Genomic DNA, 14,374 nt, shown 5'->3' with positions numbered 1-14,374 from the left:
ACAGATGAAAATAAATGTCTCCTTAGGACTAAAAAATATATATTTCTTTATATATATATTTTACTACATAACCCAGCAGCCTTTATACTTCTGCAAGTTTCTCATCCCACAAAAAAAAGGTAAAGCAAGGTCTACAAAAATAGCAGTTAATTCTAAAAATAGTTGCTGATTTGAATTTCGATAAATTACATTCAGATGTAATATAGCCATTTCTAAGGACCTATGCAGTGGTAGGTGGCTTTTCACAGCCTGACGGAAGTAATCATTTCAGTGCATCAGTAATGTATCGTCAGCTTGCTTGGTATTAATATCTCGTCTGATATTCATGGTGCCAGCGGTTAAAGTCGTTGTAGAAAAGCACAATGCTCCCTGATGCCATGCCAGTCATTATACACCTGAAAGGAGTAGTGAAATAACGGATGGTCAATCATATATACATGTGAAGACACAGATAACTTTACATTTGCTATTTAACATTTCACTGGGAATATTATCTCACCCCATTACATAGTTGCAAACTCCAATTTATTCCCCTCTTATAACCAGTGTCTTTAGGTAATAAAAGTTATCCAATTTTGCTAGGACTTACAGAATAAGCTGGGCTGTGCCTACAAAAGCTTTTATGAGAGATACAGAGTGAAGGCTTAAAATACAATAAAATAGCTTGTTACAGTGTCTACTATTATTTCTGATGGATATGTTCTGTCGTTTTTGTGTATAAAGTAGAGCTTTGGATGTCATATTAAACAGCAGACATCAATGACAATCAAGCTGATTCTCACCTTTGGTCAAAGGACATGGCCATCGATCGGATGCCAGCATCACAGCCTGGGTATGCAAAGAGATGTTTCAAGTCACATACTTGCCAAATCATGACAACTCCACTATCTCCTCCTGTTAACAGGTACTGTCCATCTCGGCTCATCAGTATCGCCTGAAAGGTTTAATACATAACAAGTTAGAAGCTTAATTACAGTTATACGGAAAAGATCTCTAGTTGCTATATTTATATTTCTTATAATCACTTACTATTATGCACAATGGATTACTTAAGGGGGTTGTAGCAGTTGTAGTTGGAACCTACAGGCCCCCTTATCCAACTAGCATTGCTCTCCTAAATGGGAGTCCTCGGTTACCATAACATTGTGTGGCCACTGGTCACCAAGCCTGCATGTGGCAGTCACAAAACATAGTACATGCCCCTGTGACACAACCTGCCCCCTTCAAGCAGGGAGAAAGCAATTGGCACAAAGCCGGAAGTGAAAAACCTGGCAACAAGGTAAGTATATAACATCTTTGATCCCAGGATAGCCCCTTTAATGATTGGGAAGAGCATTTCTTAATCACTTTGCCTGATCATAAAAGTATAGTCAACTCTATCCACTCCCTGCACTCAACTCTAAAATCAGTGCAGGAAACAGAAGATTCTAGCCAGAAGAAGAAAGAAGGGTGGAGCTTAGAGAGGTGAATTACCACTGGACATCAGGTATGCAGCATTTACCCTTTCACTGCTCAAACAGGGATCATACGATTTTAGATTGTGTTGCCCTAGACTATCATGTATACTGAAATGTACCCCTCTAATGCACTAGACTTCCAGGGATTGTTAAATTAATCCCTTCACTACCCTAGACAACCAGAAAAATTTGCATTAGCCATTTAACTCCACTACCAGGAAGGCTGATGCTATGACCTTTACTACCACAAACCACCAGGCATACAGATATTACCCACCTTCACTGCCCTAGAACACCAAAAGTAACTTCCTTCACTATCAAGACCACTAGGGATGAGTAATTTTAGGAAAATAAAAAATATCAGGGTGTGCATACATGAATGCTGACAGCTAAACATGAACATCATTAACTCAACTAAACTCACTTTATGGAAGGTATATTACAGCAAGAATAAAATGAAAATACACCACTATCACTGTGATTAAAGAAATAACATTTTTACAGTTTTTGGCGGGGTCGGTCCCTTATTCCTCATTCATTATAAAAAAGGATAAAGAGTAATGTGAAAACTGTAACAATGATATGGAGTACTTGAACTGCTTCCTTAAGAAAATCAACATGAGCCTGAAACTAGTACTTCTCTCGAGCTGAGGACAGAGGCTGTCTGAAGATTTATGAATTGACTATAAAAAACTTCAGAATATATATAAAAATATTATACAAAATAAGGTAAGGTAAAAACAAAGTACCAATAAGGAATGTCATTAAGGAGAAAGGTATAATAAAAACACCAGAAAGGCATGGCAAAATAATATTCACATGAAAAAGAAAAAAAATATATAGAATATTTAGCAACATCATTCACTGTGCTTCTTTAAAGCCAAACTAAGTATAATTCAGTATCCAGCAATGGATTGGCTGTGGTATTGTGGTTAGTTTTAGGTTTACATTCTATGGCTTCATTTTTGTAATACCTTTTCATATGTGAACTCCTTTACAAAGTATAGCAGCACACAGTGCTGTCCTGAACTGTTCTACAATATTTACAACAGCTACACCTTCTCTGTGCATTGCCCTGTTTGACAGCACTCATTCCAACGATGGCCGTCTGTGCTGAATATACAGATGTGTGAGACAGCATGTATTCCTATAGAAAGCTACTGACATACATTATTACATAAGCTGAATCAATACTCATTCTGATACCTTGTTTGCTCGACTGCGATCTCCTGAGGCTATTTTTGAATTGCAATTATTACCATGACAAATAATTATTTGCTACATTTAGAAAATTCATCTGAAGAAAATCCATTAACCTTCCAGTCACGGTTCAGAGGCTTTTTATACTCGTTTAAGCGCTTTAAGAGAGAAATTCTATAGTAAGAGGCAAATTAAAGCCATTAATCTTTAACCCTTCCATAACCCAGGGAAATGATTCCTCCAGTGTCTTTATTAAATTAATGCCATAAACATTTGTGAATGTGTCTTAGGAGTTCACAATCTGCCTACCAGGAAAGAGGAATGTTCTGGACTATAATTTTCTCCTGGCGTTTCTAATGGGAAAAGAAACTTTGTATTGAATTTTACATATAAAAATATGGTCTACTGAGCTGAAAAGGATCTATTGAAAATTGCTGGTTTGTGCGAATGCTTGACACACTGTTATTTATTTCCTATATACTAGCTATATATTGAAAATTTGAAACATAAAATCACACAGAGTGTACGTGCCTGTATACTGTTTATGGACAGTCTTCCAGTATCTATTAATAGTAGTTTGGAGTAGCCGTATTAGTCCAGTGATGCAGATACAAAATCATAGATCTTGCAGAATCTCGTAATACAAATTTCTGTTAGCCCAATAAAAAAGGTATTACAAGATTCTGCAACATCCTATGATTTTGCATCAGTATCCATCAAGACACCAGTCAGTGAAAACTTCATTCAATAGCATACGTCTATGTCTGAGAAGTCACCCAGTAGGAAGAATATACATAAAAAAAAAATATATATATATATATATATATATTTTTTTTTATAATGATTATAAAATGTAATATCAATAATGAAGACATATGACCTATAAATAAGTGCAGTCATGGCCGTAAATGTTGGCACCCCTGACATTTTTCTAGAGAGTTAAGTATTTCTCACAGAAAAGGATTGCAGTAACACATGTTTTGCTATACACATGTTTATTCCCTTTGTGTGTATTGGAACTAAACCAAAAAAGGGAGAAAAAGCAGCAAATTGGACATAATGTCACAGCAAACTCCAAAAATGGGCTGGATAAAATTATTGGCACCCTTAACTTAATATTTGGTTGCACACCCTTTGGAAAAAATAAGTGAAATCAGTCGCTTCCTATAACCAATAATAAGTGAACTCAGTGGCTTCCTATAACCATCAATAAGCTTCTTACACCTCTCAGCCGGAATGTTGGACCACTCTTCCTTTGCAAACTGCTCCAGGTCTCTCTTATTGGAAGGGCGCCTTTTCCCAACAGCAATTTTAAGATCTCTCCACAGGTGTTCAATGGGATTTAGATCTGGACTCATTGCTGGCCACTTCAGAACTCTCCAGCGCTTTGTTGCCATCAATTTCTGGGTGCTCTTTGACGTATGTTTGGCATCATTGTCCTGCTGGAAGACCCAAGATCTCGGACGCAAACCCAGCTTTCTGACACTGGGCTGTACAGTGTGACCCAAAATCTGTTTGTAATCCTCAGATTTCATGATGCCCTGCACACATTCAATAAAAACAAGAGAGAGCGCTCCATAGCGTAAAACCACCTGGGTGAACATGGCAAAAAAGTTGCTTTTAGTAAGCCTCTTACCCCAGGTGGTTGTGTGAGCTCACACACAACAATGATCTGTGTGGGTGAGTAATATGGTCCGGTCTGCAGCCTCCCAACCAAGTAGAAAACAAATGGGGATCGACTTCCAGAGGATGGCGGGTCTCCACGGCGCTGACCAAGGACAGACACATCAGGTGAGTAAAGAGGGATTTTATTGGGATAATGCAACGCATTTCACCATGCTTGCGCGGCTTCATCGGGCATAGTAATCAATGTAGGGGGGAGCTTTTATACAGAGTACAATTAACCCTTTCAAACCCTATGTTATCTTTTTACCAAAAGTTATAAAAACAAATAAAATGCATGTATAATTTTAAAACAATCTATATATATCATACTTCATATGGCTTACGAGTGGCATGCATGTTTGCATAATCAGAGTTCACACTTGCATGTATTATATATAATTTTTAGTTTTTTAATTTTTGGTTTACTAGCAGACAAATTTGCCCTGTCCCACAGGGGATAGGGAATTTTAATTGTGCATAATTATATATATGTGTATATATATATATATATATATATATATATATATATATATATATGTGTATATATATATATATATATATATATATATATATATATATATATCAATCGCACCAAACCTATAGCATATATATATATCGCTGCAAGCATGCATGTCGATCGTAAAAGATGTGAGCAGCATGCATGCCTGCAAAAGTTCTGCATATAATTTATATTATTTTTATTTTCATTGTACTTTCTATATTTATGATAATTCATATTCACAGCCGACAAAACGGACATGCATACCAACACGCAATGAATAATAATAGATTTACATGTAAGATCTTTGTACCTGGACTATAAAATATTCTGTCATAGTATTTATAAAATAAAAAATATTCAGTATAAAATTCCAGTATAAAAAAAATGAAATTAAAAATATATAAATACATTTATATATCAAAATATATGCAAAAAATAATTATATATAAAAATATAAAAAGTATATGAAAAAACGCCGTGTGTGAATAAAGCACCAGGGTTGAATTTAAGCGTACGCTCTCAATCGTCTCATTAAGTTCTTGTGGGGTTAACATGGATAGTTTGTGAATCAAGAAGGATTCCCGATTGTTAACAGTTGGAACCGATCGGGATGATCCTCTGGAATCTGTTCAAGTATGATTAATTTTAATGTGCTTATATCACCTTTATGTTTAATAGAAAAATGTTGTGAGACACTGTGTAGCATAAAATTGTTTTTTATGTTGAACCTATGTTTGCACATATGCATGTTGCTCACATCTTTTACGATCGACATGCATGCTTGCGGCGATATATATATATGCTAAAGGTTTGGTGCGATTGATATATATATAATTATGCACAATTAAAATTCCCTATCCCCTGTGGGTAAGGGCAAATTCGTCTGCTAGTAAACCAAAAATGAAAAAACTAAAAATTATATATAATACATGCAAGTGTGAACTCTGATTATACGAACATGCATGCCACTCGTAAGGCATATAAAGTATGATATATATAGACTGTTTTAAAATTATACATGCATTTTATTTGTTTTTATAACTTTTGGTAAAAACATAACATAGGTTTTGAAAGGGTTAATTGTACTCTGTATAAAAGCTCCCCCCTCCTACCTTGATTACTATGCCTGATGAAGCCGCGCAAGTGCGGTGAAACACGTTGCATTATGCCAATAAAATCCCTTTTTACTTACCTGAAGTGTCCGTCCACACAATGCAAAGACTACGTGAACTTCTCTCCTTTTTATCTGCTTTCAGGTGTGATTTTTTTATATTGCCCATCCATGTTATTTGCCCCAGATGAGTTTAAAGGAACATCACATGCTTGATACACTCTTATTTTTCCACAATTTTGAAAGGGTGCCAATAATTTTGTCCAGCCCATTTTTGGAGTTTGGTGTGACATTATGTCCAATTTGCTTTTTTCCTACCTTTTTTGGTTTAGTTCCAATACACACAAAGTGAATAAACATGTGTATAGCAAAACATGTGTTACTGCAATCCTTTTCTGTGAGACATAATTCATTTTTTAGAAAAATTTCAGGGGTGCCAACATTTACGGCCATGAATGTACAACAATAATGAGCAATAATAGACTATTTACTGAGTATTTGGGACAATGCGTCATCTACTGTGTAAGAAGAATCCAATGCATGGTGTGCCTTTGCTAAAGGGATACTTCCAACATGTGAAGTTATCCCCTATGCACAGGATAGGGGATAACAAGGTGACTAGTGGGAGTCCAACTGCTGGGACCCACACCTATCACAAGAGCTGATGAAAGATGTCCCTCAAATAAAGGAAGTGAGCCGTGAGTGCGTGGACAGTGTCCCATTATTTCTCAATGGGGCTTTTAAACACTGTCAAGTACTGAGCTCCTATATACTACAGTGCATTGCTTTTTCCCTTTATACATTTGTACAAACTAATTATATAAGCTCCTCAAGAAACATAAAATAAAAATTAAAAGTCTAATATAATATGCACATAAAGGAAATATAAATCAGTGCTGCTTTGTAAATCCCACTTTATTCTTTGGTGGAGAAATACAGCCTTCCTTTGCTGAATATGGATTTATTTCCCATATCTGCTTTTCTATAGACATGACATATAGACGTTATAAGACTAACCTTTTCAAGTTAAGAAAACATATGATATGTAAAGCTGATGAGTCAGAAAATCTTAATGTGGACTGCCTAGCATCAAGTGACAAGTGGGAGTGAAGGAGGAAAAGATAAGAATAAAGTGAAGAAAGTAAATATGATCACAGGCCTTGTAGAGGGAGTTACTCAAATCTAGCAGCAAAAAAAGATAAGAAATATTGCAGGGATCTTCGAGAACGAGCCTTAAAGAGGACTGGAGAAAATGACATTTCTAAAACTTAAAGATATGTGAATACCGAAAAGATAAACCCTTCCAGACTTCTAAAATATGAGGTAGCTTTACTTGGGGGGGGTGGGGGGGGGGGTCTACTTCATATTTTAAAATGGAAGCCTGCTACAGTATAGAATGGCAAGCTGGACTGTTGGAGGTACTGCATACGCTTCAATGCTGGACTAAAAAGGAAAGCAACATCATACAGGGAATTCTACCTCATTTATAGCTTCATATAGAGGCCTTTTCTCTACAGACACTTCCTAAGGCCAGCAAAATAAATTAAATAAAAATTTTTGTTGGTTAAAGGGGCTTTAACCCACACCAAACCACCATGTCCTAGCAATATGCCTTTGTATCCTAGCAATACAAGCACTATATCATAGTAATATCATTTTGTAAGAAACAACTAATAGGGTGGTTGAGGTAGGTCTACTGGTTGCATTTATTGGTTTCCTGGCAAAACGAAGCCGTTGCCCCACCATTGACACTTATTCCCTATTGACACCACAGGAAAGGGAATAAATGTTTGAATGCTCGGACCCCCGATGATCTTGAGAACAGGTTCCTAAGTCTCCTATTGGAATGAATGAAGCAGTGTGTACTGTCACTTTATTCCAAAGGGAGACTCAATCCCATTCTTTAGATTAAGCGTGTGGAGTCAATGTAGTCAAATCCACGTGATCCTACACATATCCCTTATTCACAGGATATGGAATAAGTAGTAACAGTTGGACAACCCCTTTTAAACCATTAACCATTAATTTTAACAACAGCAGCAGCATCAAAAGAGGTCACCAAGAACATATTACTATATACCTAAAATTGGAAAGCTGCTTGATATATAGGTATGCAGTACAGTCAACTGTAATTTAATCTCCCATAATCCTTCAATATAGTCTTAAAGGAGTACTCCGGAGCGCATTTTTTTCCTTTTATCCCGTCCGGCCTGCAAAATAAAAGAAAACACACTTTCTCTTACCTGCCAACGAGCCCCCGAAGCTCCGGTACACTCCGGTACAGGTGTTCGGTCCCCGGGCTGTATTCTTCTAACTTCCTGTTAGCCCGCCACGTCACACGGAGCTTCAGCCTATCACCGGCCGAGGCGGGACATAGCTGCGGCCGGTGATAGGCTGAAGCTCCGTGTGACGTGCCGGGCTAACAGGAAGTAAGAAGAGTACAGCCCGGGGACCGAAAACCTGTACCGGAGTGTACTGGAGCTCCGGGGGCTCGTTGGCAGGTAAGAGAAAGTGTGTTTTCTTTTATTTTGCAGCCCGGACGGGATAAAAGGAAAAAAGTGCGCGCCGGAGTACCCAGGAGAGAGTGTCAATAGTTTGAATGAATGGCTTACAAACCTGCAGAGTAAAATATCCAACAACTAGCTATATCTAGAAACTAATGAATAATGGGGGAGATTTATCAAAACCTGTGCAGAGGAAAAGTTGACTAGTCGCCCATAGCAACCAATCAGATCACTTTTACTTCATTTTTAAAGAGGCCTGTGAAAAATGAAAAAAGTAATCTGATTGATTGCTATGGGTAACTGCACCACTCTTCCTCTACACAGATTTTGATAAACCTCCCCCATTGTCTATTCATCTGATGCATGCCACAATAACCATAACTTGTAAAATGCACACACAGTAGACTGCATGTACAGTAAGACATGTAAAAGGACCAATAGTGGACGAACATAAAACAAACCGCTTCACTTATTTTGCCGAACAACATTGTTGCCATAAGCTGCTATTATTTACTTAAAACACAAACAAAGAAATCTCATCTATCCAGTAGATTGTGGCATGTAGGCAGCTACTGTGCCCTTTCCAATCTCCAGACAAAGCAAATAATTGGATCCCTTGGGTTGCAAGAGCTAGTGTCTTTGCCTCAGGTAACAGCTCAGTTTAAGGAGTGGATTTCCTTTCCATCCAAGTTATTCATTTTGACATCTAAACATTGCATGGTAGATGTGCTTTGACATGCTGTTGGCTGGGGCTCTGGTGAGCAATGCAGCATTTAAAACAAAAACAGGTGTATAACGTTGATTAGACTGTGAGTATCCCCAGGCAGTCTGGAGGTCTCTTGGTAGTTTTCATGAGCAGGCTACAAGAAAGTAAATTAGAATTCTGTCCTGCGTCTGATGATTGTAAATTGTTACTTTTGTCGACATCCTGTGGGCTTGGGCTTACCATGACACATGAAACACAACCTGTTTAACTCCGCTCATTCAGTCAATGGCAGTCGGACTTGACCTTAGGTTTCCTTGGCTTCACCTCTAGCACCCTCCCCCCTTCCTATTACTTGAGAAGCAAGCAGTGAAAACATCAGTCTGCCACATCCATGGGCAGGTATTACACATGGGGTGGGGGTCGGGGAGCCGGACTTTAATCACACAGTTGCCACTTGCCTGCCAGCATGATAAAGTGCAGAAGCAGATGAGGAAAAGGGGCTGTGGATTGTTTAACTCTAAAACCCAACAGGGACTGCTTTGAAAGAAAAAAAAAGGAAAGAGGGGAAAAAAACATGTGGCTGAAGTACACATGTGTTTGCCTGGACCGCGGACTTCCCCAGCCTCAGGCAACAAACTCTAGCTCCCAGCACACATTGAAACACAGCAGAAACTGTTTTAGCTGGCAAGGGATTTCAAGATATTTCACAGATTTATTAGCTTGGCTGACAACATAATCACAACTGAAAGTGACAGATTAAGAAAATTATTATTGCAAACGGGGAAAAAAAATAACAGTGGACCCTACAAAGCTGAAAGTGGGGACATTGAACTAACCTTCCCATGACAGTAAATAGGGACCTGCAAAGCATTTGTCAGTGAGCAGTCTATCCAGTACAGATCTTATAATATGCTATTGTGTCATATAAACATTTTTACAGGCAAAACCTGAAGACTCTCTTGTCTTGGGTGCAACTTAGTTTTTTTTTTCCCCCCAAGACGGTGACAGGATTAAATTAAAAATATACAGTCATGGCATAAAAGTTGGAACCTTTTAAAAAAAATTAAGAAAATGAAGTATTTCTCACAGAAAAGGATTGCAGTAACACATGTTTTTCTATACAGATGTTTATTCCCTTTGTGTGTATTGGAACTAAACCAAAAAAGGGAGGAAAAAAAGCAAATTAGACAAAGTGTCACACCAAGCTCCCAAAATGGGCTGCACAAAATTATTGGCACCCTTTCAAAATTGTGGAAAAATAAGATTGTTTCAAGCATATGATGCTGCTTTAAACTCACCTAGGGGAAAGTAACAGGTGTGGGCAATATAAAAATCACACCTGAAAGCAGATAAAAAGGAGAGATGTTCACTTAGTCTTTGCATTGTGTGTCTGTGTGTGCCACACTAAGCATGGACAACAGAAAGAGAAGAGAACTGTCTGAGGACTTGAAAACCAAAATTGTGTTAAAATATCAACAATCTCAGGGTTATAAGTCCATCTCTAGAGATCTAGATTTGCCTTTGTCTACAGTGCGCTACATTATCAAGAAGTTCGCAACCCATGGCACTGTAGCTAATCTCCCTGGGTGTGGACAAAAGAGAAAAATGTATGAAAGGTGTCAATGCAGGATAGTCTGGATGGTGGGTAAGTAGCCCCAAACAAGTTCCAAAGATATTCAAGCTGTCCTGCAGGCTCAGGGAACATCAGTGTCAGCGCGAACTATCAGCCGACATTTAAATGAAATGAAACGCTATGACAGGAGACCTAGGAGGACTCCACTGCTGACACAGAGACATAAAAAAGCAAGACTACATTTTGCCAAAATGAACTTGAGTAAGCCAAAATCCTTCTGGGAAAACATCTTGTGGACAGATGAGACCAAAATAGAGCTTTTTGGTAAAGCACATCATTCTACTGTTTACCAAAAATGAAAAGAGGCCTACAAAGAAAAGAACACAGTACCTACAGTGTAATATGGTGGAGCCTCAATTATGTTTTGGGGTTATTTTGCTGCCCCTGGCACTGGGTGCCTTGAATGTGTACAAGGAATCATGAAATCTGAGGATTACCAACAGATATTGGGTCGTTCTGTACAGACCAGTGTCAGAAAGCTGGGCTTGCTTCCGAGATCTTGGGTCTCCCAGCAGGACAATGACCCCAAACATACGTCAAAAAGCCCCCAGAAATGGATGGCAACAAAATGCTAGAGAGTTCTGAAGTGGCCAGCAATGAGTCCAGATCTAAATCCCATTGGAGATCCTAAAATTGCTGTTGGGAAAAGGCGCCCTTCCAATAAGAGACCTGGAGCAGTTTGCAAAGGAAGAGTGATCCAACATTCCGGCTGAGAGGTGTAAGAAGCTTATTAATGGTTATAGGAAGCGACTGATTTCAGTTATTTTTTCCAAAGGGTGTGCAACCAAATATTAAGTTAAGGGTGCCAATAATTTTGTCCAACCCATTTTTGGAGTTTGGTGTGACATTATGTCCAATTTTCTTTTCCTTCCTTCCTTTTTTGGTTTAGTTCCAATACACACAAAGGGAATAAAATGTGTATAGCAAAACATGTGTTCCTGCAATCCTTTTCTGTGAGAAATACTTCATTTTCTTTACATTTCAGGTGTGCCAACATTTACAGCCATGACTGTATAATATTGTTTGCTTTTTCCATTTATTCTCTTTCTTAAAATTCAAATGTAATATCAGATAAGTCCACAATGACTGAGATCTGGGTCACTCATTGATCTTTAGTGGAATGTACTGCGAGCGTTTAAAAAATATGTACTGAACACCAGAAATAGTGTTTTCCTACTGTATTCCATCCAGTGTACAATGCAGACAAGGGATAACACCAAAAACAGCTGGACAGACTAAGCATTGCATTTCAGGGTGTATTTTAAAAATGCTAATAGAGCCATTAACTATACAATATTAATAGTCTGTATCTATTGACTATGACAAGAATTCATAGAAAAGGGCTAAGTCCTTGTAAAAATCATCACTGGAAGGTCTTACAACATTTTTCATCAACTTTTCTTTTACACGCTTTACTTTTTTTCACTGAAATCTTTCCCAAATCTTCATCCTCTTATCATTCCCACATTATCTTTGATATTTATAGGGTTGTCCAAGCATAAAGGGTTTACATTTTTTTAAACAAAAGTTCCCTCAGCCTTGGGCTGCAAAAATGCAGAGTTATTTGGGGGTAGGAAAATATGATCGCTCTTCTAACCCTGAAGATGACATTTCCCATGATGCATTACAGTGCTCACTTGTCATCCCTGTAAGGCTATATTCACACAGTGGAATGGGGTTTTATTTTTTTTTTCCACAGACAGAAGAACATCGGCAGAACATAGATGGCAATGCATTTCCAACCGGAATCTGCAAGGTTCAATGTTTTTGTGGACGCTGGAATCAGGATTTCCATGGCAGATGTTGCTGCCATGGAAATTCTGCCATGTGAACAGAGCAACCGTATCCCACTGAAATCAATGGGACTCTGCTACTGCGAAATGTCTGCAGAATTTCACAGGAATATTCTGCACAAAGGCATTCTGCTGTGTGAACATAGCCAACCAGCCTCACTACACATAAGAACAAGTAGGAAAGCTGTACACACCGCTGGAGAGAAGTGTACATACATGGCTTTTTTTATGCTAAATATAGAAATGACTAATAAAATATTGGCACACAGGACAACAAATAACCTTACCCGTGTATGGTCATCAATCTCCTTAGTGGCCTGGAGCTTTCCATTTACACTGAATACACAGAAAAGTCCCCTCTCATAGTATATAACACAGTGTCCTTCTCTTGAGACCTGGATAAGTTTGGGACGAATGCAGTTTTCTGGCCCCTGAAGAGTCCTCAAAAGGTCTCCATTAATAGAATGTATCAAACAAGGACCTTCTGAAATGAACAGAATGGGAAAGAAACAACATCACACCTTTTTTGTAATTAAAGAAAACATTTAATAGAAATGACACATTCTTAAAATGTAATTGATTATTCTTACCTTTGGAACCGCTTATCACTAAGCCCAGCTCTACACAGACAGCAGCACATGTAATCTCACGATCATGGCCAGTCAAAATTGCACGAGGAGTAGCAAACTCATCTGCACAAAAAAAAAACAAAAAAAAAAAAACATAAATACGTGTCCACTGGGGAACATGCATTTTTTTTTCTCCATTTTTATATAATGGTGAAAGACCATGGGGGAGATTTATCAAAACCTAAGAAGAGGAAGAGTGGTAAGGTTGCCCATAGCAACCAGATTACTACTTTCATTTTTCAGAGGCCTTTTTTCAAAAATAAAAGAAGCAATCTGATTGGCTGCTATGGGCAACTGCACTACTCTTTGTGTGCATATATATTTTTTATATCGAGTTGCCTTACACCAACACCATTTACCTCCTTAAAAAGCAAGTGAGCTAAGCATGGTAACATCAATAATACTGTCTGCCCCTGACATAACTAAAATTTCAAGTCATACTCAATTCTTATTCCTTTCCACTATGGTAAGTTCTTCAAAGCCAAAAGAAAGAGATTGAACTAAGAGCTTCTTTGACCCCTCCAATGAAAACCAATGAGACCCATCGGAACCAGTTTGTGTCCATTGTGCAAACTACTGTTCAGCTAAAAAAAATTCTGTAGTAAATAGACTCCGTAATAGAGTTCTTGAATGGAGCTCTGATGCAGATGTGAACTATTATAGAGTCTAAAGCTTTATAATAAATCAACATATTAATGTGTGAAGTCTCCATAATGATAATCTATAACAAAGCCTCAATACCTACACAAATCGTAAAGCACGGGGCAATGCTATTTATGTGAGCAAGACCAGATTATAAGGTTATTGCATGATCAAAAGTGTCAACTGCCCCAGGATTCTTTACCCCCTGTCTACACTACAATATAAGGAGTCCTCATTTTCTTTTTAATAGGCCCAGTATGCCACTATTATTAGAAAATTATGACAGCATTATTTTTCTTGTATTAATCTCCATGAATGGTCTAAAAGGGCCCATGAACACTAGAGAGATTCTATGTGCAGTAGGCTCCCATTGTTTTCAATGAGATTCTGCTGCTCTGTGCATACTGTGGAAATTCAAGACTCCACTAAGGCTAGGACTCCACTGAGATTTTTGCCCTGTGATTTTTGTGGCATAAAAACGCCAGAAAAAACGCCAGGAAAACTGCCACAGTTTTGGCGTTTTTTCTGGCGT

At 38.0% G+C, this 14,374-nt stretch overlaps 1 protein-coding gene across 3 annotated transcripts in view; it reads right to left on the bottom strand.

The window, feature by feature from the left end:
- Window positions 1–271: 271 nt before the first annotated feature.
- Window positions 272–14,374, bottom strand: part of LRBA (LPS responsive beige-like anchor protein) — a 713,883-nt gene continuing 699,780 nt past the window's right edge. For all 3 annotated transcript variants that reach the window (XM_056562819.1, XM_056562820.1, XM_056562821.1), the window contains 4 exons: window positions 13,162–13,263; window positions 12,859–13,055; window positions 783–934; window positions 272–395 (listed from right to left, as the gene is read on the bottom strand). In XM_056562819.1, the coding sequence (XP_056418794.1) occupies window positions 305–395; window positions 783–934; window positions 12,859–13,055; window positions 13,162–13,263 (542 nt within the window). In that variant the 3' untranslated portion in view covers window positions 272–304. The remainder of the gene's footprint in view (window positions 396–782; window positions 935–12,858; window positions 13,056–13,161; window positions 13,264–14,374) is intronic.

The sequence above is a fragment of the Hyla sarda genome, chromosome 1 (genome assembly GCF_029499605.1).
Source record: "Hyla sarda isolate aHylSar1 chromosome 1, aHylSar1.hap1, whole genome shotgun sequence".
Classification (NCBI taxonomy): Eukaryota; Metazoa; Chordata; class Amphibia; order Anura; family Hylidae; genus Hyla; species Hyla sarda.
This window is presented reverse-complemented; position numbering and strand designations above follow the sequence as displayed.